The sequence below is a fragment of the Pseudoliparis swirei genome, chromosome 2 (assembly GCF_029220125.1).
Source record: "Pseudoliparis swirei isolate HS2019 ecotype Mariana Trench chromosome 2, NWPU_hadal_v1, whole genome shotgun sequence".
NCBI lineage: Eukaryota > Metazoa > Chordata > Actinopteri > Perciformes > Liparidae > Pseudoliparis > Pseudoliparis swirei.
In genome coordinates, this window is record NC_079389.1 from 16,173,995 (window position 1) to 16,199,330 (window position 25,336).

Here is a 25,336-nt window from a genome sequence, read left to right on the forward strand (position 1 = left end):
CGAGCGCATTTTTCCTCCCTTTATCATCCAAAGAAAACACATCGACAGACTGTGGCTGGCACACGGACGCCTCTACCTGCAGCCGGTGCGCCACCGCTAACCACTCGGCCAGGTCCATCAGTGCGTTCTCAGCGCGCAGAGACGAGAAGAGCAGCATCCAGCAGCACCTGGAAATCCAACATTTAAAATAAAAAATATCTTTAAACCAGCGGTGCTATCTATCCTTCTTCTCAAATTAATGTAATTGTTCTAAATATCGCACGAAGGGTGGCGAGGCTCCCAGTGTCCTCACAACCAGCGCGCGCTGTTTCGCAGTCAGAGAGGACTTCTCTGCTTGGAGTCACTTCTCGTTCCTCCTCGGAGCAATCTGTGAGCGTGTAATGTGCCGCGACAGATAGAGCAGGACGACAATGAAGAGTTTAACCACACCTTTGAACGCGGACATCTCTCCAGTAGCCTCTTGACCAACTCTGTTGCGCACTAAGATGCGCCCCACAGAAGAGGAGTTGGATGAGGAACTTTTTGCGCTCTTGTGGGCAGACAGTTTGCAGTGAGCTTTCGCTACCGTCAGAAAACAGGTACCTCCTATGTATTTAAGAAATAATCCAACTCGCTGTTGGCTGAGCTCGTCGGTCGTTTAAACGTTGCTGGGGAAACTCATTGAGGATTTGCTGCGCTCACCATGACGGTTCGTCTATCACGGATCCAACTGGCCCTGTTCTTCATCTTGCTCTGTCCGGTCAATATCATCGGGCTCTGGTGGTAAGTGCTCTGAATTTACCACGTGTTTTATGTTAATATGTCTTGGGTCTGCCTGGGTTTTAAATGATCTCCTCTGGTTTATTTATATTTGATGTCCGCGCACAAACATGGGGCGTATCAATATGTTGAACTATATTTACCCGCAGCAGCATCAGCATTAGCCTACCGGCTTTTCACCTAAATACTCAGGATAGCCCGGGAGCCGTCGGCGTTTTTTATAGAGTCTGATCCAAAGACAAATATAATCATCAAATGCAAGGCTGGAATAGCAGGGTGCACATAAAATAGAGCCAACACAAGAAATATTATTCCCTAAAAATTGTCGAAATAAGCAGATCAGTAAGGATAAAACAAATGCATGTAATATAAATCTAACTTTAGTGTTTAAAAAAAAAAATAAAAATAACTTCAGTTATTTACATGTAATACTTTTTTGTTTTTCTTTAATATAAAACAAGTACGACAAATTGTATATGTGCTAATAACCAAGAGATCATGAAACCCTCAAATCAAAGTATGTTTCAATGGGAGAAATGTGGGACAAAGAGACAGAGAAACAAGGTGGTGCATGGGAGAGGTGCTCATTGCCTGCAGTAATACATGGAGGAACAGTATGTAGTAGTAGTGCATGTAGTGTGCGCTTGTGTGTGTCTGTTGTGGGGGTTCAGAGTCAGGAATGTCAGGTGGCCCTCTAGGCACAGTGGATATGTCATCATAAAACAATCCATACAGGCTCAGCTCTCCATGGTGTGTGACAGTCGGACAGACAGACAGACAGACAGAGCCGCTGATTACATGTTTTCTATCCATGTGGGTCTCTGTCTTTCTGTAGAGTGTTTCATGAGACAACTTCCAATATTTCTGTCTGTATTTCCCTCTCTTTCTTTTACACACACATACACACACGCACACAATTCTGCAAAGTGGCAGTGTTTGAATGTAAAGCTTTGTTATTATTTTTTTTTACCCTGCGAATCCTCCCACTGTTCATTCACAGCCCAGCCAAGGTCAAAGTGGGTTGTAGTGTCACAGCGGCTGTGCTAGTCCACTGCATGTCTCTGTGTTACTGGCACATGCAGTCATTGAAGATGTGAGCTAAACACAAGTAACCTGTGGGGATTTATTAGGATACAGAGAATGGCCATTGTTAGGACAAATGAATTGAAAATAAATAACACGTTCCACAAGACCCTGGTTAAAATGCAGTTTACATGCTTCAAATACGTGCATTCACACTTGTGTTCTCAATATGTTTTCATAAAGATCTACAGTACATCCACACTAAGAGGTCTGGACACTACTCAAATCTGATATTTGACCACAAGAGTGCATCAAAGCTAACATCTGTGAAGAAACAGGACAAACGCAGTGGGGTTTTAGGTGTGCCGTCCCCCCTCATGCTCTCCATCGTTAGTGAGTCTTCATAATAACTGGTTCTCTTTTCCATATTATTCTGTTATATTCAAGCTCGACACAGCAATTTGGTCCTGGCTCAAAAATGCTCCCCGTTGATCAGGCAAACGAGAACTCCAACATTGCAACGCTGAATGACCATTTTATGATTTCAAAGTTGTCTGACAAAATGAATCAACATGATGTTTGTTAGTGACATCTTGTGTAGCATTTGATCGTCAATATTGATGTTTAACAATGCAGAGAGGGTTAACTCAGTTAAATTGTCATTAACTTTACTGCAACATGTCCACTGACTGTGCCCGAGGAGGATTTATGTATCCTTTTTCCCCTGCGCACACTGAAAGACAGGACAGGATTTTTCAGAGATAGGGTTTCTGTGGTTTTCTGAAACCTCAGATTTCAGTTGTGTGAAATGCCGCCTCAGCGTAGATAGAGGGCATTGGATTGACAAGTAGCATTTCATCCCGATTAGTGCCAGTGTTGCTGAAATGTGCTCGGACAAATCTGAGGAAAGAAAGGTCATTTGCATTGCTTTGAGACACTTTGGCAAGTCCTGTCATCTACCTGTGCTGAATCTAATTAAAGAAGAGAAAGACAAAAGAAACACGAGATGATACATACCAATATAACAACAAATTAAACACGTTTTACGTTATAATTCATTAACCTGAATTTGTGAGCAACTCAGATTAAGTAGCTGTTGTGTTAAACTTTGTTCAATCACTTCATGTCAGTGTTCTAGTGCAGCACATTCTTCAAGACTCGGGAGATTCATTTGGAACTGGAGTGGATTCAGGGAATCAACACTGAGAAATCTGCTACTTCCTCTTCATCCCCACTGACACACGTTGTCATCTTCTTTCACTCACTCACTTGTTCGCTGGCGGACTTGCACACTCACACAGACACACATGTGAATGCATTCATGCACAGATTTACACACGCAGACACACACACAGTGGTCGACTGTGGAGCAGCTAGGGTGAAGCCACACCTGTGGCTTGCTCCCCAGTCTGCCAGGACAATGATGCTCTCTGTTGAAAGCTGCTGGACATGGCATCATACATCTCTCTTTCTCTGTCTCATGCTCGCTCCTCTTCAATTTCTCTGCATGTCTTTTGCCATACTTGTCTATTGAAGGAAAATACCTATCATGCAGATAGGTCGTCGCTGAGGGAAGAGATAGATAGATAGAGAGAGAGAGAGAGCGAGCTGCAGTGATGGACAGAGAGTGAGGGAGATGAAAAGCGGGGAGATAGCTGTCCTTTCAGAGCCTCTGCTGATTAGAGCGCTCTAATCATTTGGCCAGAGAGCAGAGAGCACAGCTCAGAGACTCAGGAGTGAGGAATGTCTTTGCTCTCTTATACTGGTTTTGACTGCACTGCTTAGCAGGGCCAACATTGCTCTATGTGTGTGTGTGTGTGTGTGTGTGTTTGTGTGTCACAGCCCCCCTTTTGCCTGCAGCGTGCCACAGGCATACAGGTGGACAAACACTGCATTTGTGTGTGTGTGTATGTGTGTGTGCCTGTGTTTCAGACTTCTCCTTTGTATGTTTATGTGTGTGTCAGTCCAAATACATCACCAGCCAGTGTATCATGGTTAATCTGTTTAACATGCACACAGAGATGTTGAAATGCACTCATTTAGTCAGTTATGGGGGAATATATGCACACGCACACAAATACAGGCTCCATCGTCAAAACCGCCATGATCACCAGAGGAGAGTTTCATTGGAGAAGATCTTATCTTGTCCACTCCACTCTTAAAAGCTAGATGTCTAATCAGGACCAGTGAGATGGGTACAGATAAAGATAATGACGATGTGGGTTTGGCATCAGGGAGAGCGCTGTATTACTGTAAATGTGTGTGTGTGTGTGTGTGTGAGAGTGTGTGTGATTGTCTGCGCTTTTCAGCATGCATGCATTTCTGTGGGCATTACTCCCAGGAAGCAAAGCTTCAGGCGGAGTCCCCTGCAGTGTTCAGCTGAACCAAACAGAACCAGTTCTGCTTTCCACATTTCATTATTCGTTATTGCTGATCCCCATAAACGTCCATGCACCTTTCCAACCCCTACTTTTCATCTGAATATATACATTCTTAGTGTTTCTTTGACTTTGATGTTGGGTGTGTCACTGTACCAAGTTGTAGCAACAGAACAAACTTGGGAATGTTTTTCTTGTGTCCAATTGGTCCGGTGTTGTTGGTTTCTGCTTGGTCACACTTTATTACTGCTATTTAAATTGAAGGCATTTAAAATGATGAGTGCTGAAATGCTTCATCGAAACAAACTTCATTGTTCTCGACCTTGTTGCACATCAGCAAAAACAACATGATCAGACATGTCTGAAAATGATTGACGTGTCCCAGACTGCAGGGTCAGAATAACAAGAGAGTAATTATTGGGGGCACACAGCCGGCCGCACACAGACGGGTGCACAACGTCCTCATAAGGAGCTGTATTTGTTGAAATCCATTTTCAATCTTATGTTTTTTGGGATGCCGGACAAATTTGACATGTGTTTTTATATTCATCGCCGTTTCTTGATCATTCTTATCTTCCACTGAACCACCACCATCTCTTTCCTTCTCTTCACACCCCCTCTTTAGCTGTCTCCAGTTCCTATTCTCTCTCACACTGGCGTCTCAGACTAGCGCTTGTCGTGACTGTCTTCATCTCCAGCATACTTGAGGGATTAAGGAGGGATGAAATTCACTCATTGATGGGCGGAGTGAGAAAAAAAAAGGGCCCCATACAGTACAGCACTTTATCTATCGTGCCGTGAGATCCTTCATGAAACCTGAGGTGGCTTTGAGCAACAATGTTTTAATCTCTGGGCTCAGAACATACTGAATACGGCATCTATTTCTATGAAAAAAAACTCAGGGAAGTTTTGTTCCCAATTTTCTGACACAATATGAAAAACAAACAAAAGTAAAAACCTACCACTCATATCTTATTTAGATTTGTCAAGCAATACAAGCAAGCACAACGTTAAGGTTTGATTGGATTACTTGTTAACTTGTCAAAGGTGTTAGCAGAATGGATGGACCTGCTATCCCTCAATGTTTGATATGAGTATTTTTGTCGCTTCGTCTTGTTTTATCTTTTGTTGTATGACCACCCGATGTCCTTGTCTTGGGACTTTATCATTATGAAGAACTATTCATGCGAGACAGTGTTTCCCTAAAGCCCCTGATAATATCAACGACTGCACGTCCTGTATGGTGTTTCACGCTTATCTTTTCTAGAGATGTTTCATAAATGACAGTGGCACTTTGAATGAAGGGGATCTGATTGCTGTCTCACCTTGTAGTTTCTTCTGCTAGTGTGCTTTCATCTCTGAGTGTGCATCCCTGCACAGTAGTGAATGTGTGCATCCTCTTGAAGCATCCCATTTTGAGTATTTGCACGTTAACAGGGTGAATTCCATCTTCATTTGAGAAGTAGATAGCGTTTGTTATCTCCATTGAGGCTGCAGAAGGCCATGGAGCCGTAGACAAACACAATCTTTCTTGTTGGATTTTAATGGTTGTCCACTTGCTGCTCCATGGAAACTAAAATAAACTAGAATGGGCACTCGGTAGAGCGCATACCTTCGCATATCACAAGATTGGGCATTGAATTATGAACATTTTGGCATTAGTTGCATGCCAATTGGATACAAATTGACCGTGTTATGGTAAAAAGAAGATTTTGACCTATCCATGACCTTGACCTTTGACCCGATCGATCCCAAAATCTAATCAAATGGTCCCCGGATAATAACCAATCATCCCACCAAATTTCATGCGATTCAAGAAGATGTTGACCTTTTCATGACCTTGACCTTTGACCCGATCGATCCCAAAATCTAATCAAATGGTCCCCGGATAATAACCAATCATCCCACCGAATTTCATGCGATTCGGTTTAAAACTTTTTTTGTTATGCGAATAACACGCATACAAATAAATAAATAAATACACGGCGATCAAAACATAACCTTCCGCATTTTCAATTCGAAGGTAAAAAGTTAAGTGAAGAATAGATTGATGTCTGATTTATTTAGTGTTGTTCAGTATGCAGACACATACGCCTCCTTAAGCCAGCTCTATTCAATTTATTAAAAACAATTACTTTGCACCTGTCACATGCCCTTTCTGAAGTCTACAAAGTATTCCCATATTCTATTTAACAATCGCAGGGATGCACACTTATATATCATTATGTATCTACCGATCTCCGAACAAGGGCAAGAATGATGGCTGCTCACTGTCATCCTGTCATCCAATCATTGCACCCCATTTTTGGGTATATCGCCAGCACTGCGCTTTTCCACCTCAGTTCACTTCACTTTCCGATTCAAACTTCATTTCCGTTTCTCCTCCCATCATTCTAAACTTAGAATGAAGAGAGTCCAATGGGGATTATCAAAATAGCTTATCACCAAAATGAAGGGATATTTTGACCCAACTGTTTCAAAAGGGTTTCAACATTTAGTTTCAAAGTACCTACTTGCTTCCTACCTAATCAATAATCAATCTGTTTTAATTATAAAAACTCACAAAATGCTGTCATTGGACTTAAACAAAGGACAGTTTTAATGTCGCCGCTCTGACTACTGCCCTTCACTGTTTCCTGTTGCAGAAGCCGCTTAGTTTTAGGAAGATACTGTTGAGATGAATTCCGTTGCATGATGTGGCAGAAGGCAGCATTTAAATGTATTGTGCTTTATTGTTGTGATACGTGAGTACAGAGAAGACACACAAACACACACGCAGACACACACACACACACACACACACACACACACACACCTATGCACAGCTTGAAAGCAGTCGGTATAATGAGTGGTTGTTGAGAGGGAGTGTGTTGCTAAGTATCTGTTTCTGTATCTGCTAATTAACAAACACAGACTGTCTGTATGATTTCATTATCTGTGGGACTTCCACATGCACACACTTGAGCAGAACACACACAATAACACCTGTATTGAAATTACAGCATTGTATCCATAGTGATATTGTCATTACACTCTCAATAATCAAAGAAGGAAGGTGGGGGTCCCTGCAGTGTGTATTCAGATACTTGTTTGTGTATCTGTGAAGACTCTGCATGCATGCATGCTTATGTGCCAATACACATTCGTAATAAAACGTCCACATTATTCACCAGATATTATGGATTGTACCTTCGGATTGTCTCCCCCTAATCTTAAAACAAATTTAATTATTAGAATGGAAATCATAATTGCAATTGCATGCTGCCTGCCGCTATGATGTGTTAAGTCCTGTTGGATAACAGTATTTGGGTAATTTTCCTCTGGCTCTTTCTTTCCATGATGTTATTGTCTACACTAATAGGCTGGCACAAGATTCCCTGTGAATGGGTTTTCTCATTCAATCATGTTTTGACATGTTAGCCTGTCATATAAATATCTTTATCAAATGAAAAAATAGATTGGTTTTCAAAACCTTTAAAAACACATCGACTGAGTGTGCCAGGATGAAAATGCATGTGTGTGTGTCTGCGTGTGCGTGTGTGTGTGTGTGGGTGTGAGTGCGTGCGCCAGGAGAGGAGATTGGAGAGTTTTTGTTCTGCTTCTTATAACAAACTCTTGAAGCAGATGAATGATATCAGGCGGTGCGATTAACAGGGACAAGGCTGAATGAAAACCTATGAGGTAGTCTTTTGCGCGTGCTCGCTCATTTGCGTTCTCTCTGTCATGCGTACCCTTTCGACTCCCATTTCATGGTAAAACTTGAAGTTATGGATCACATCTGCTGACACTCAGTGGCTTAAAGTCAAGAGAGAGATGTAGTAAATTAAAGGGGGTTGTGAAGAAAAGGAATTTAATGTAGATAAAGTTAACAGCATAGAAGGGGGGGGGGGGACAGTTAGGGCAAGGTGAAGAAAAGAAGAATGGAAATAAAGTCATCTCACAACGCCACAGAAGTGGCCACAGATGCTGGCAGCGTTTCTCAATATGTGAACCAAGCCCCTCTTTCCCAGTTGGAGTTAGAATAAACTATGTCTTTATTATATACACTCATCTGTCAAAGCTATTGAGGAGCTGCAGTTCCCGTATTCATCAAAATACAAGATTTATGTATATATATCTTAACGTTTTAAATATTTGCACTCCATGAGGTGTGATGGATTTTTTTTTCTTCACACTTTTAAACATTTAGTTTTTGTTCTCTGAAGTACTATAATATGTGTGTTTCTCATTTAGATGGGTTTAATCTGGGAATTGTTTTGAGCAGTACTGGTTCAAGCGCTACATGTTAACTGATACAAAATCTCCCGAGAGGCCGTATCATCAGGAAATCTAGAAAGTCTGCCTTCTGATTCCCCAAAATCAACTTAGCATTATGATCAACTCTAAGCGGCCTGTCAGTTAAGAGAAGTCCAGCTGTTTCCCTTCCAGCTTCGTGGGGACCACACAGTTCTCAAGTGCAGTCCCGTAGCAAAATGCAGACTTATGATTCTGATGTCAGCTTTGAGATGCCTCTGGGATACTGAGTGCTCTGTTGTCTCCCATGTGCCTATTCAAGAAGCACACTGTCGATGCAGCAAAGAAGTGGTGGGCAGACTTGGCCGGCTTTGCAGCCACAGAAAGAAACAAGCTTGCATTTGGTCTGCGGCTGCTGATGAGTTCAGCCACATTGATACTGTTGTAGAGCTCATAGCCCGTCGGCAGGAATTCTCTCCTGTCTCTCCTTGTGGCAGCGCGCGAGGAGGAGTCTGAGAAAGGTCACGTCCTCCCAGGACACTCTCAGGGTGTAGGGCTCGCGCCTTCCTCCTGAGTCCACCACCTCTCTGGTCTTGGCTCGTTCAGCAGCCGCAGGTTCTCATCTCATCGCAAGTCACTCACACCACCCTGCCCTCCCCCTCCTCCACCCTCCCCTCCTCCCCCACCCACCCTGCAGAATCATCATATACTTCTGCAGAGATGGCCGTGTTCGTGTGGAAGTCACTGGTGGTGGTGTGTACAGGAGGAAAGGAGAAGAGACAGACAGTTCCTGGCTCACTCCACATCACGTTCCACCCAGACAGACGCCCATTCCACACAGACCCCATGTGGTCTGCCTGTGAGGTGATCAGGTGAGTGAGAGATGGGGGGGCAGGCGTCCACCACACTGCAGCTTCTCACTCAGCAGCAGCAGCTGGTGGAATGCACTGGAGAAATCAAAGAGTGACTCTCAAAGAGACACAAGCAGAGGGTCCAACGATGATTTCACCTGCGGCGGAGAGGTGGCCCACCACCTCCCCTGGTCAGTCGTCACAGAGAGAGAGGAGGGGGTAGAGGGCCAGCCCCATTGGCTCGGAGGGAGCCGAGGGGAAGGGGCAGTGGCGCTGTATGCATCCTAGTAGTAGCACACAGCAGTCCAGTTTTAGTGTCCACAGCTTCCTCAGCGTCAGCTGATGGCACGCACGACAACCAAAAATAACAGCGATCCGCCCCCCTCTTCTTACGCTCTTGTGTAGCGTCTCTGTCCAGCGAGTCCTGAAGCCGGGGGCAAACGCGCGCTGTGATCGGATAGTCCGCGTGTAGCCACGTCGGTGAAACACAGACTCTCCAGATCTGCAGCCGCGAGCCCTTCTCCGTAGCTCAGCGGGATCACCAGGTCTTTCTCCAGCAGCGGCCAAAAGTAGTTATGGAAAAGTGTCCGACGTAACTAAGACAAAACGTAAGAAAAAGAAAAAAAAGAAAAAAAAAGAAAAAAAAAAAAAAAAAAGAAAAAAAAAAAAGGCCACTAGCAAACAAGCGGCCAAAAATGGCACCGGCCAAGCCGGCGCTTCCTGTTTACTGTGCGATTAAGTTAACAGGTGCTGCTCACCAAAAGACTAAAGCGGGAACTTGCTATTGTTATCCCGACAGATTCTTTTTTTCTCTGACATTTTTCCACTTTTCCAGGGCGGTGGGCAGTCCGCTGGTAATGGACCCCAACAGCATTTGCAGGAAGGCGAAGCGTCTGGCTGGGAAGCAGGCCGATCTGTGCCAGACTCAGCCAGAGATCGTCAGTGAGGTGGCCAAAGGAGCCAGGCTGGGCGTCAGGGAGTGCCAGTACCAGTTCAGGTATCGCCGGTGGAACTGCACTAGCCACAATAAGTATTTTGGCAAAATACTGCAGCAAGGTGAGTGAGGAAGGACTGTGTTTTGCTTGTTGGCAGCAACCTTCATGTCTCATGGGTCCCTGTCTTTACCACGTATTATCTAATATGGAGTGCCATTTATACATACGTAAAGCAATAGTCATTTTGGGAAATACACTTGCTGAGCGTTAGATGTGAAGATCAATACCACTCTTTTATCAGTCTGTTCAATATGAAGCTTACTTCAGTTGGGCTGGAAAGAGGGGGACGCAGCTAGCCTTCCTACATCCGAAGGATCCTAAATGTAGCCTATAAAGCACTCTAAAGCCCACTAACATGTTATTTCTTGTTTGTTAAATCATTACTAATGTGTAAGTGTAAAAACAGCACATGGACTGGGGTTACAGCAATACAAACAATATATTATAAGCTTTAGGGGCGGTTGTAGAAAGATTTTGTTACTTTTGGACAAAGCGATGTTTGCTGTTTTCCCCTGTTTTCAGTTATTTTGTGAAGCTAAGCTTTGCATTAAATAGACACCTATGACAGTGGTATTGTCGTCTCTGTGGCTCTCTCCATCCGGCTTTCTAAAAGCCGTTCTCAAGGTTTTAAAAGAACAAATCCACATTTTTGTCCCATTTTTCAACCGTGAGTACCGTAGGATCTGAACCCGTGACCTCACGACCGCAGCTGACGGTCCTACATCAACTTGAGGACAGATCCCTGTCTGACGGCACTTCAATAGACAAGGGCAGCTGTTGTATTTCAGACCAGACAAATTCACACTTGACTGACTCTCCTCTCCATCAGATTGGGCACGCTTGAATTAATCAGCTAAAATGACCCTTTTGCTCTGAACATCTCTCTTAAGATCTCTTAACATCTTCCTGCAGCTCTTTGAAGTCTGTAATATAACTGATGTTGGGTCAGCGCTAGGCCTCCCCAATTACTGTGTTGCTTTTTCTCTTGTATGATTCGATGCATAGAGAGCTGCCTGTCTCCTCTTTGACTGGTACCACAGAGAGCCATTATTTCTGTGTTTAGTCAACAAACAGGGAATAACATATGTTAATGTGCAAACAAAAATGTGCCAAGCATGTTATTAAATCCATTTAGGGTCTCATTTTGGTCAAGTTTTGTGCTTGTCTGCCTTTATTGTCTCAAGGAAGTGGCACGTGACATGTTAATCATATTCATTTTCCATGCTGTGATATACCAGCCAATACTAAATTGTTATTTCCAATTTAAATGACCATTTAACATTTAGGTGTAGGTGCCAATATAATTTTACACAATTTAGAAATATAGCACTTAAATGTAAAAAAACTTTTTCTTTGTCCCTGCTATAAAAAACAGAGAACCTCTGAGCCATAACTTGTCAATGCTGCAGTCTCGTAGTAGTATGATAACATTTGTAAAGAAAAAGTGTCATAAAAAGTGTCATAAAAAGTGCGTTTGTCCCGTTCCAAACACTGCAGATTTTAAATGTGTTTTATAATGCAGTCAGGAATCTGATATTAATATACTATAGCTTTTATGCTCAGAAAACAATGGCAGGATACTGACATTTTAATTTTCAAGTCCTGTGTGATTGTAATTTATAAGTGTTTATCACATACTAAGCTAATACACATGAAGACATTCAGAATACAGTATATTTCTCTCTAAACCACAGGAGTTACATTTTCACAAAAAAAATAATATCCCGGCCCATTTATCTTCAATCATGACATGTCTCTTTTTAGGAACAGCAATTTGGCCTCACACCATCTGAAAAGTTGACATTATTTATCAGTAACTCGTGAATCTTAGAACATCGTTTTCTTATCTCCTGTTGCTCTCCTGAAGGTTTCTTCCCTTTTTTCCCCGTGAAAGGATTGTTTGGGAGTTTTTCCTGATCCGATGTGAGCTTCTGGGACAGGGATGTCTATATGTACAGATTATAAAGCACTCTGAGGCAAATGTGTAATTTCTGAGACTGGGCTATACAAAATAAACTGAATTGAATTGAAAAATGTAATCTCATTTGGCACTTTTGGTGTTGCCAGTGTCCCTGGCAGGAAAAGAAGAAACACTGAAATGCAGACACAAAGATAAGGAGGGAGAAAAAAAAAAGGGGACAAGAATCTACCAGTAGAAGATAGACTGGCAATTTATCATAAATTCCTGCCTGTCTATAAGGGAGGCCAGAGTGCTCCTCTGTTTTGAAGCCTTTGTCCTTAATTACCTGGATCTGCTCTTAATGGCTGTTTATCATGAACTAGCAGCAGTAAATGTCAAAATAAAAATGCCTCTGTATTTAATGTTCACTCTTTCTAAGTGGTTTACATAACCTCATGGACCTCTATTTAGCTTGTAAGTGATAATATACTCTTTCAAAGCATTTTAATGACATGATGTTGAGAAATTAAACACTCATAACTGCCTGGTGCAGTCTGCGTAGCTTTCATCCCTCTGTCCTTATGTGTTGGGCATGAGCATACTGTGTTCTTTATATTTAATTTTTAACTTCACGCCGTGGCTTTAAAGGTGGAGATCTTCCTCTCTTCCTCTCAGACCTCAGGCTCGTAGATTGCATACTTATGTGGCGGTAGAACAGTAGTATTAGTGAATGTATGTAAACCGACCTGGAAGTTAGCAATCTATTGGATTTTTTATTATTACAGAAAATCAGATCTTAGGCAAACACATTATATATGACACTGAGAAGTTTTTTATTTGTTTTATTATTGAAGCATAAATCTATAATGAAAATGCCGCCCACCTAAACTAGTCTAACATCGATGCTTCAGTCCCTAATGTGTGTTTCATGTGTGCACACGCATGTTTGAAAAAGTGTTTTAGGAAAGACTGTAGCAAAGGAACCGTAGAGCTATTTTGATTAACATACAGTCTAAATATTGGTCTAAATATGTTTGCGGCCCTGTTTACATTTGTAGAACTTTGAATGTGATTTCAGGACAAAGAATATTCCATTTTGTGCTATGTTGAGGCTATAACTGTACAGTGAAAACAAAGCCACAGGGCGTTTGGGAGCATCGCCAAACTGGCTGAAACATCCTTTTCTGCTTCCTATTCTGGAAAAAATAATATCTTCGGGCTATCTTCACTGACTATTCAGAGCTTACAGCACTAATGTTGTGTGGTGTGTTCATTAGCAACTGTACAGCCAGCATGCATGCATGTGTATTTCTATTTATTCTAATGTTTTCAGATGATGAACAGGATGTTGCATACGTCACATCTCCAGCTCTGACTGTGTGGTATAGAAACACACACACACAGACATGCATGTGGCATGGGTCATGAGGCTACTTTTTTTTAGAAAGAGGACTGGAAATGTGTGTGTCTGAATGCGTGTATGTGTGTGTTCATATAATAGGGGCTTTAGTTGATTTCACAACATTGCTGAAAGCCTGCGATCTCACACCTGTAATAAGTGCGAATGAATGAACATGTCAACACAATCATGGCAACTTATTTTGAATGGGTAATGCAACTTATTATCATCTGGATATGAAACTTTTCCATATATTCAGGTTAAAATTCTGGCTTCTCGTCATTGATTGGTAGTTATCATCCTCTTTTCCTTGATGTCCGCCGTGTTCGAATAACATCCAGGAACATATAGGAATGCTCATTACTGGCAGCGTGAGCCAGACAGCATACTGCACAGGGATGAGTGTCATCACATCAGGGATGGGGCTGTGACTTTAAAAGTCCTCATAGATTGTGTAGAGATAGTGTGTTTGCAGTATAGTACAGCTGTAGAATATGCGTCATCAATTGGGTCAAACATTTGCTCATGGATGATTTTCACCGGTAGACACGCAGGTATAGAGACAGGTATACACAAGTTTAGACCTTTGCACACTTTGTGTATTCTCATATTCAGCTGGTATTCAAAGTAAGTGAGTAGATCCGCCTTACTGTATTTTACTTGGCAGACAATATGATGCAGTGATCCTATAGTTGAACAACTGGTCAGGGTTTTTAAACAAAAACCAGGCAGAGAGCGTCTGTATAAATGAATAAAGTGCTTAATGTCAGGCTGTTTTATTTTCCGGCTAAGCATTTTGCCATCAATGACAAAGGGTGCTGCAGTGTGTTGGTTACTACACCTGCGCATCATTTATTTTGTGGCCCAGTTTGTAATTGTCCCACTTGTGAGCAGTAACTCGAACCAGAAATGTGTTCAACAAATAGTTAAGAGTTAAGGTTTTCAACAGGGTTAAAATAGAAAAACTCTTCATGCATCTCCTCTAACATGACACATATTCTGTACATTAATGCTCTATGTGATATAGGGTATGATGACCTGAGCCTTAATTGTCTTCTTGGTCACTTGAGCGTAAAAAAGAGACAATTCTCTAAAAAACCTATATACCTGTACAGTATTACAAGATTTGTATTCAAGTATGCCTCTGGACTGTAAGGTGATTTTGTACTGAACTGCTTTCAGTTTTTACATTGCATATCCTAAAAGTCAAAGTATTAAACGTGTTAATTCCTGAAGAAGGGCCTTCTTGAATTTGAAACAGACGTAGACAGGCCCGGAAATCTGGCGTGGCAGAGAATTTGTTTGGAATTAATGTACCGGAGGAAAATATGAAACAAGGGATGCTTCAAATAATCAAATTTCTGATAGTTTCTTTTATGTATTTATATATGTTATCTCTCTTTCAACCCTCCATTGTATTTTTTTATTAATTTAATAACTTTCTCTGTTTCGCTCTGTCTTTTTGTTTGATGAAATGTTGCTACTGGTTACTGATATATTTTTAAGAAACCAAAATAACAATTTCAGGGATCATTGTGTAAGTACTTATTTTCTTGACTTATATTTTCCTTTATTTCTTCTCGTACTACTGTACATGCAGTGTTTCACTCGTGCATCTGGCAACATCTGGACATGTTCTCAGCTTGTTTGGACACAGCTCGTGTAGCTCTCACCATATTGAACTAATATTGAGTTGTGTGCTGATGATTCACACATGTGTGTCTTTATAAATCCAGGGAGGTTCTGGAGAATGACACATCTTTATTTGAGTATGTTGCTGCTGCTGAACATCTCAGCCCTATTCTGCTGAACGGCAGGAGCAGCAAGGTGTGGTCTTAACTGAGCTGCACACACACACACACAACCCCCCCTCCACAGACACACACACACACACACACACACACACACGGTTGCAGAAGCTGTGTGGCTGTACATGCGCCACCACGAACATGTAAAGTCACACACAAATAAAATTAAGTAATTTATTTAGTCTGCAATCTAATGCAGCAAACCAAATTGAAAATCTACAAGACTCGGTCAATTAACAAACATCAAAATAAGAAACAGTGATTTAAATTGACTAAATAAAACAATATTATTGTCACATGGACACACATGCAGACAAACATACACATATTTGCCTGCATTGGAGACATGTCTGGGTGTCGGGGTGCACAGCTGGTATTGATATCACGGCGTACTGGGGTGTGCATGTCTCGTCGCACGCCACCCATTCCCTATGTGTGTGTGTTACCGTTCCTAATGAATCCCATTCACGGAATCATGCGATATGGAGTTGGCAGTGTTGCCGGTGGTGACTGCACGCTCACCGCCTTCCAGCTCTGAAAAGTCCTTCCCTTAGTCTCCGAATACACATACAAGGACTCGCTAAGTGACTATTCTCCCTCTCATTCCCTGTAACACACACACACACATTCAGTCCCTAGTTTATCATAAATCTAGGCAGAGTTCTGCCATTGAAATCATCAATGTCCTAAACAATTCCCACTGCTTGCTTGTTTCTCGGCAATGTTTAGACAGACTTATTGTCAACAAATTATGTGAAAATGAAGACACTATGAAATTCAGCAAAGCACTAATCTGTCTCTCCAAACCCATTGGGTTCTAAATCAAAGAGAACAATGTATATCTCAGTTTTTTAAAAAGGAAATGTGATTTCCTGAAACAGATGTAGCTTCTATCAAACATTACTCAAAGTGTTGGAAATAGTGCATTTGATAGATACAACTTGAGTCAGTCGGTAGTCAAGTGAGTCGTCAAGTTGACATGAAACCCTCTCTTTTCTAAAATCTCAGTGGTTTTGTTGTCTAAGCCGAATCTTCCTTTCAATTAAATATTTTGTGTATAGCCCAAATTCAGTTTGTTTTGAAAGGACACGATGCATTTAAGAAGTGGAAACTGACACGTCGTACCTAACACATTGACGCTTCCAGCCGCTGACCAAGCGCTTGCAATTGATGGGTATGTTTATGTTTTTTCATGGGATTTACTCATAATGATAAATAAACTGCTTTATGTATTTCTAGTATTTCATTACCTATTGCTTGATTTAATCCTAGTAACTAAACACAGACGTTAACATTTATTTAAAAGAGCTGGAAGTTTTAAGATATTAGAATGGTTCTGGTCCAATAAGGTTTGTTTTTTCATAACAACAAAGAGAACAAAGAATGCTAAATATTGGCTAAAGATAGTCAGCCAAGTAGGTCTCTGAGATTCTTTCATAGCTACAATAACTGTGGATGAAGACTTGTTGGGCCGAGGGTGAGAATGATGCTGAAGCCACCGGCGAGGAAAGACGATCAATTTGCAGTTGTGGTTGAACATGCCTTCAACCGGAGTGTTGAGCTCTGCCCCCGAAATAAACCTGCAGCTGTGGTGTGTGAATGACAGAGGGACAAATAGACATCCTCTCAGCACCACAAATCCAATGCCGCTTGAGATCCTAGTAATGGACGAGGATTGAGAGGAAGTTGCTTTAATCCTGTTCCATGTGGCTGCAATATATGAACAGACTTGATGGAAGGACGGATGCATGGATGGATGACTGGATGGAAGGATGGAAATTAGCTTCTGCCATTTGTAGTGCTCTCTTTTCCCCCAGTTGTGATCCTTTGATTGATTGAGTATGAGTATGATCAACAGATGTCTGAGTGTGGCGTTGTGTCATGTGTAAAGATATTCCTCACGAGGATGTCACTGTGTCATAATGAACATGCTTTAGCGTATTTGGATTGCTCATTCTATTTTCCAAATGATGACCCTATCTTCAACCTCCTGTTTAATATTTGTTTCTAACATTTTGGGAATACGCATATTGGCTTTACCTTGGCTGGTTAGCTTAGCCAGCAAGTGTAATCCATTGTTTTGACTTTTGATGGTGTGCCTGTTCACATTTGAATGATGAATTATTCATTTAAGCTTTGGTGACGACTTTCTCAATAACATCAGATATCAGTCCATCCTGCATTTCGTGGGACTCAAATCAAACTTGGAACCAATCAATAAACTAAAACCCCTCTATTTCCTCATCCCTCGTATCGTAGACATCAGGGAGACGGCGTTCGTTTATGCCATCACGGCGGCCGGCGTGACCCACGCCGTGACCCAGGCCTGCAGCATGGGAGACCTCCTGCTGTGTGGCTGTGAGGCGACCAGGAACAGAGCACCTCCGAGGCCGTCCTCATCCTCCCCCGCCGGAGACGAAGTCAAGTGGGAGTGGGGGGGCTGCGGAGATGATGTGGAGTTTGGTTATGAAAAGTCAAAGCAGTTTATGGACGCCAAGAGAAGGAGGGGCAAGAGCGACATCAGGACGCTCATTGACCTGCACAACAACGAGGCCGGGCGGCTGGTAAGAAATGGTTTCAGAATCAGAACCTCAGTGTGTCTGTGCCAGTTCTGATCACATCCTGAATGGGTCGAGTAAGAAACAGATGAAGCACAACTGTAATGTGTGAATAAATACAGTGTTTTAACCGTTACTGTACTGTGCTAAACATCAACGTTTGACATTACACTTAACTCTCTTCAGAGTTTAGCAGCAAAGGTGTAGCTTATCCTGTGGAATGTTCCATCATTCCACGAACACGCTGAAGAGAAAGACATCGCCCCCAGCTATATATGTGTAGTGGCGTAAGCTGATAGTCTAACAAGAATCAGGTTTCTGAAACACAAAAACAAGAGCGTGCCACACATTTTGTTTTCAAGCCTCCGAGGCAGGTAGCTTCTAGTGTTTCCACAGCCCTTGTAGAAGTTTAAAGTTCCTCTTTGTTGCCCGCATGAACGCCTAGGGAAGTATGTGGCCTTGACAACTCAACGTGCCACCGAAAGAGCGGAGACAAACTTTGGAGAGGAGTTAATTACGTCCATTTAAAATATAGCTTTGTAAATCTTTTAGCTGTCAGAGTTGCGTCTCAGTTTGTTCCACCCTCTTGCAGAAATGTTGACACATACACAAGCGAAACACAGAGTCACAAAGTTCACTTTGTTGGGGTCAAAAGAAGGTAGAGAGCAGAGGGGAGGATTTTTGGGACTTAATCCAATTATAGCATTAGCGAACAAACCATTTGAACAAAAGCAGAGACCTGCACAAAAATGCCCAGAGGCTGAGAAATAAGCATGTTGGGATGCATAGAAATGTCTGCTTATGTGCAAGCACACGTGCATACTCCTGTACGCATTTTGCAAGTCGGTGTGTGTGTGTGTGTGTGTCTGTGTCTGAACGGGAAGGTGTGTGTGTGTGTGTGTCTGTGTCTGAACGGGCAGGTGTGTGTGTGTGTGTGTGTCTGTGATGGGTTAATTATGTGCAGTATAAGTGAATGATCTGTTGTCAAGGCTTGTTAGATGTAGGAAGGCCAGAGGCAACATGGAGGCAGAGGGGGGTTGGGGAGTTAAATTCCTTCTGAATAGCGTCTGCTTTTATCTTCAGTATCTATCAGTGTGTGTATTTGCGTATGTGTGATTCAGTGGCTTTGTCTGTGATATAATATGAAAACACAATAATAAATGACTTCTTTTAGAGAACTTTTGTTTGTCAAAAAGGCAGTCCTGCTTCATTTCAGGGTACAAGTTTAAACGTTTCCTTTGTCCTCTCTCTTCATTTATCTCCTTCACCTCTCTGCTTTCCCCTGCCACCCATATCCTTATACCCACCCACCCCTCCACGCTCTGACCTTCCCAGGCGGTGAAGCTCTACATGCGGACAGAGTGCAAGTGCCACGGTCTGTCGGGGTCGTGCACCTTGCGCACGTGCTGGAAAAAGATGCCTCATTTCCGCGAGGTGGGCGACCGCCTGCTGGAGCGCTTCAATGGCGCTTCCAAGGTGATGGGCGGCAATGACGGCAAGACCCTGATCCCTGTCGGCCAGAACATTAAGCCGCCAGACAGGCAGGATCTGATCTACTCCGACGAGTCGCCCGATTTCTGTCTTGCAAATCGGAAAACTGGCTCACTTGGGACACGGGGGCGCATGTGCAACAGCACAGCCATGGACATCAGCGGCTGCGACCTCCTGTGCTGTGAGCGCGGCTACCGGGAGGAAACCGTGGTGCTGGAGGAGAACTGCCTGTGTCGTTTCCACTGGTGTTGTGTGGTCCAGTGCAAGAAGTGCTTGGTCCGAAAAGAGCTTAATCTCTGTCACTGAGGAACTGAGGTTGAGCTTGTTTACTTCTGTCATGTTTGGAGTTGTTTTGCTTTAGTTTGGCTGATGCGAAAGAAAGAAAGGATTTTGATTTTCACTGTGATCCTTTTGTTTCTGTTTTTGCACCAGTCACATTCAGATATTGCCCTGAACATGTTTTAATAGTATTTTATCATAGTTCTGGCTTTTTGACTGGGATAAGAGGTTCTGACAAAAGGTGTGTTGACATGGAAACAAAGGCAGGGGGACTAAAGGAAGTCAAATAGAGAATATATTTGTGTTTGAGCTACCTATTATTATTTTTCTTGTTTATGAAAAAGGACCAAAGAATGTCAAAATATGTATTTTTTATGAAATGAAAGAGGAGGTTCCACCACTACACAGCTTGATATTAGCTGCCAGTAAAAACCAAAGAGTTTCAAACTTCACCGTGTGCACCTGATCTGGTTATAGAATTTCCATAACTGTCCATAACTGATTAATTTCTGTAGCTCCAGCTTCCCATTCTCACATTGTACATATACAGTTTGAAATAACAGCCGAAAATGTAGCCCTCGTCATTTTTGCACCAATGGGTCCTTGATTTTTGCATGTCACTGGCAGCTTTTATCAGGTGAGCAAGTTGAAAGTGCAGCCTCCGAATGACTGGTTTTAAAAATGTCACCTTGGCCTTCAACATAATTGCATTAGGTTACCACTGTAGGTAGAACGCACACAAACGATTGCAGCCTTCATTGGAGTAATCCATTCTTTAGAGTTGTATTCTTGTCTTGTGGTTTTCAGGAGAAAAATCACCTTGCAAATTTTGTATATGCACAGCATCACTCGTAGTACAGCGCCGAGCATATCAGCATGTGGAGAAACCCGTTCTCGGCTATGGTCAAACCGCAAAACAGTCAATTGGCTGCTAATCTATGACTATTATGAAACTTCTGATTCTCTAACGATTCTTCATTGTGTTATCCGTTATTTGAGATCTGTCAGATCTACAGGATCATAGAAAGATTATGCCCTAATATTCCTAATTAGGCATGCGGAAAAAAAAGATAATATTAACATTGTACCACAACTTGTGTTGTTAGAAATATCTCTCTCAGTTACATTAACTGTAGCTTTAAGTAAATATCAAACGTCAAATACAAACAATGCAGGTCTTTTTTCCTGCTACTGCATAACAATAAACAGAAAAGGGAAGTGGTATCACATGATCATATTTGAAGAATGCTGTCAACACAATGTTTTGCAGTTGTGGACTCGGTCTGCCGGCAAAGACTGTAATTTATATAAAGATGACAAGACTACTCACTTCCATCTCTCTCAGAAGCACTTTGGATACAATGGCTGCCGTGGACTATCTCTATAGCTCGGCAATAAAACTTTTTGCGGTTGTCTATTTCCATTTGACCGAAAGAGAAATCTTTATTCACATTTCATTGTTTGATATCGAGAAAATGTCCATAATGTATTTTGTGTATCTGTTACGATATACAGGGCTAATGTAATAATGCACTTTGGATGTTAGCTTTTGTTTGATGCTGTGTATGCAGATGTGTGTGCAGTGTGTGTGTGTATGTGCGTGTGTGTGTGTGTTTGAGTGAAAGTGTTACATTTGTGTTTGTGCAGATTGGCCAGTTATCACCGTTTTCTTCAGTTGACAGTACCTTTTATAGGCCTATATCTTCAATCAAGTTGCTGTCTGAACATTATGTTGGTTATTAAAAGCACATTGCTCTTTGACTCTCTGCCTCTGTGTGAGGCAGACAAGATCTTACACCTGCTCATATTCAGAGGAAGTATGTTTCCCATAAACCTGTCATCTCATTTACGCTCACGTTTTATTAGCAGACAATGTAGAGTAAGTATACTGAACTATGATTATACATTGCCTTCACTTGTTCTGATAAGGATGTTGTCTTTGCTGTTGTCTCTGAGTGTGTCTTTTCAGAATCAGCTTGTTTTGATTTTTGGGATGTTTATTCTTCTGGATGTTAGAATTATCAGATCTGGCTGTTACATACGAAAACAGTTACTTTCAAAGTAAGCAGAAACACAAGTATACAGTAAATCTTAAGTAAATGTGAATATTCACTGGAGTCCTGACTTTGAAGAGACGATAGTCCGAGTTTAGAATATTTATCAAAAGCATTTTGTGCCCCAAAGTCTCATATTTAGCATTTGCCATTGCAATACTGCATTCTTGTCATTTCCATGACCCAATGCAACATATGGGTCATTATACGATCATATATGTTTCAGCAATAAAGCAACTGAGAGTATTTTTATGAAGAGCATACATATATTTAATATTAGAATGAGATCAACAACAATAACAACAACAACTCTCACACACAATTGTTATGAAAGTGCCAGTAAATATCTGGTAATCATGATGACATGTGTTCCAGTTAGTTATTGTTTGATCGTGTTATTATACTGTCAGGAATGATGAGGTGATGGCAACATGATATGATGCTTGTATAACGTTTTGGGCTGACTTAGCGATTCAAAATGTAATTTATAGCTATACCTTCTGTAACTCTCCTTTATTGAGAACACAAGAAAGGCTCCAGATAAAGTCAGATTAGGAGTGCTGTATGATTTTGTGAACTTCTCTATCTGATCTGTCGAATAACGTGGACCTAAGATCATTCAATATCTGCAAATGTTAAAATAGACATATTTAAAGAACCTTTGGCAAATATGTTAACTAGGTTTGGTGGGAAACAACAGTATGTAGCAAAAGAGAGTAAAAGGAAGGAGCAGATTAAAGCATTTGGACCAGAATGGAAATAATAAAACAACTCAGTTACAACAATGCAACCCATCTTTTTGGTAAGTTGTTGACACAACTAGGTTGTGTCAACAACTTACCATCAATGTGTTGTCTATTCAAAGGTATTTTGTTTGATTTAAATTTCATTATGCTCTTCATTTTTGTATTCTTCAGAAATAATTTCATATCTAAATGTTATGTTGCATTTTCATTTAACGTAAAACTACTGTGTGTGACTCGCAGTCAAAACACTATTCAAATAAAAAGTTGTTATTTAATCTCATTATTTCCATGTGCATTATCAAGCTCATATGATAAGTGAGGTGTTGAGCACCTCATTTTGAACATTTTAATGTGATGAATTTTGCAGTATATTTGGATAAATATACTTTATATTTAATTGTAAACACATTTAGGAAAACACAGGAAAAACTAATTTGTTGTATAGCATATTTGATCCCAGTAACTGTGTTGTCTTATGGTAGGTGTTGCAATTTCAACCTGACAAAATTAATATAAACATTACAAATGTACAGACTAATTTAAATGTTGTCCTTTCATAGTTCTACCACGCATTGTGTGAGTGTATAATGTATTTAATACCAAGACGGGATGATTACTATACTATCCTTTCTGCACCTCTGTCTTGATTAGATTCATTTCGCCACTCAGCAAAAAGAGCTGTTGTTGTCAGGTATTTATTCTGTAGAAATGAAAAGACAAAGAGGAGGGAAAAGAGTCGGCCTGCATTAGTTGGAGCTCTACAAGTTGACACAAGTTCATTTTTTCCAGGAATTTGTTGCAGGGAGGTGTGTGGCAGAGTCGGGCCAGCAGTTGTATTTAAGACATGGAAAGGTAGGCCAAAGAACAGGAAAATGCCAGGGGGATCGAGTCTGCTTCTATGTCCCCTACCATTGCGCCTTTGCCCTCCTCTCCTCTCCTCTGCTCCTCCCTCTGTCTTTAAGCTGTGGCATTCAGTGTTGCAGGGGCAAAGCCAGAGAAAATAGACAAGTGAGCAGATAGATTTATTAGAGCAATGGTATAAATATGGTAGTCTGTCGACATCTGTGTGCATGTGGCTGCATGTGTTTGTCTTCGTCATTGTGTGTGCGCGCGTGTGTGTGTTTGTGTGAGAGATTGCGTGGCCAGGTTATACTTTTTCCATGTGTCCCTCTGAGAAAATAATAGTGCCTGAGGAATGCAACATTGTCCCTGTGAGAGTTGAGTTTTGTCTCCCCCTACAATGATGGTTAAGTGCCGATATACACACACACACACACACACATGCAACCTCCCACAAAGCATTAATGAAGGGTTGCCACTGTATATGGATCTATAATAATAATAATAATCATGTATTTTATATAGCGCTTCTCTAGACACCTGAAGTCGCTTACAGAGTCCAGTAGTCATACACACACACAGTCATCCCGGTGGTGGTAAGCTACATCAGTAGCCACAGCTGCCCTGGGGCAGACTGACGGAAGCGTGGCAGCCAATCAGCGCCTACGGCCCCTCCGACCACCACCAACATTCATTCACATCCATACGAACCGGGGTGAGGCTGCGGTGCATGTCTTTATGATGGTGGGGGAAACCAGAGGACCCGGAGTAAACCCACGCAGGCACGAGGAGAACATGCAAACTCCACACAGAAAGGACCTGGGACGACCGGGATTCGAACCCAGGGCCTTCTTGCTCTGAGGCGACAGTGCTAACCACTGAGCCACCGTGCTGCCTATAATTGCTGCATACAGTCATTTCCATAAATCAGTCAGATAATAACCTATTTCTTATCTCCTAGTGGAGTCTAGGTGGTCTGCTGCTATTATTTACCCCACATTTCCTGTACATGTGTGTGTAAAAAATCAAGATGAGAGCTAGAACATGATAGGAGGGAGGAGATTATATAAAATGAAAAATGGGTGGGCCATTGGAGGAAAATGAGCGACAAGGGAGGGAAAATTATTAATGAAGGACAAGGGAAAGGAGGGAAATACTGAGTAGATAACGAGAGAGAGAGAGAGAGAGAGAGAGAGAAAGAACTTAGAGGAGGTAACCCAACACTATAATGCTCCTCCATTTGTGTGAACTCCTCCAATTCTCCATCAATCTAGCAGGGAGATGTTGCTTACACAAAGGGCACATCTCGAGATCAACTCTGTGTGGGGTTTCATCTGATACCAGTGAATGGAATTATAAGAGTGGGAGAGTCACACACACACCTACACCCCCCCCCTCACACACACACACACACAAACACACACACACGCACACATAACCACACGTGTATATTTCTGACCGTGAAACGGAACAAGCTTACTTCTCTTACAAATGAAATGTGCACTAAAAGTATAATTTTTCATGCTTTTAAGATGGAGACATGCCCATTCTCACACGTGCACACATCCGCATGAACACGCATGACCTCCACTTTGGCTCAGTGTGTTTGGAAGAGACAGTGATCTTCATGAGTTAATGCAGGCCCCGGAGGTGATGGCTCAGCTGCTGCCTAAGTTCCACAGGCCACCCAACCAGGCTGCCAGTGCGATGGTATTTAATAGTCCATTTTGTGCTAAACCTTGTATCTCCGCCTTTGAGGCACAGCTTGCCTCAGGACCCTTATGAAATGACATTTAGCAATACAGAAACACATCATCACTTATCATGCAATGGATTGTTCCCTGAATGCGAGGTGAGTCGAATGTTAAGCCAGACAAATTGATGTTCAGATAAAGCTCAGCTAGAAGTTTCATTTAAAAATGTATTTTGGCAAAAAATCCCCCTCCTTGAGAAATGCAGTTTGTGAGAAAGTATGAACCTGTCATCATTGCGACATCCTGAAACAACACTTGGTGCATTGAG

The 25,336-nt window shown here is 41.9% G+C and overlaps 1 protein-coding gene across 1 annotated transcript; it reads left to right on the forward strand.

Annotated features, from left to right (window-relative positions):
- Nucleotides 1–436: 436 nt before the first annotated feature.
- On the forward strand, nucleotides 437–20,042 carry wnt6b (wingless-type MMTV integration site family, member 6b). The gene is made up of 4 exons (XM_056436408.1): nucleotides 437–762; nucleotides 10,080–10,300; nucleotides 17,606–17,910; nucleotides 19,240–20,042. Exons 1-4 carry the CDS (start codon nucleotides 683–685, stop codon nucleotides 19,699–19,701), a joined length of 1,068 nt encoding a protein of 355 aa, XP_056292383.1. The 5' UTR covers nucleotides 437–682; the 3' UTR covers nucleotides 19,702–20,042.
- The last annotated feature ends 5,294 nt before the right edge of the window (nucleotides 20,043–25,336 follow it).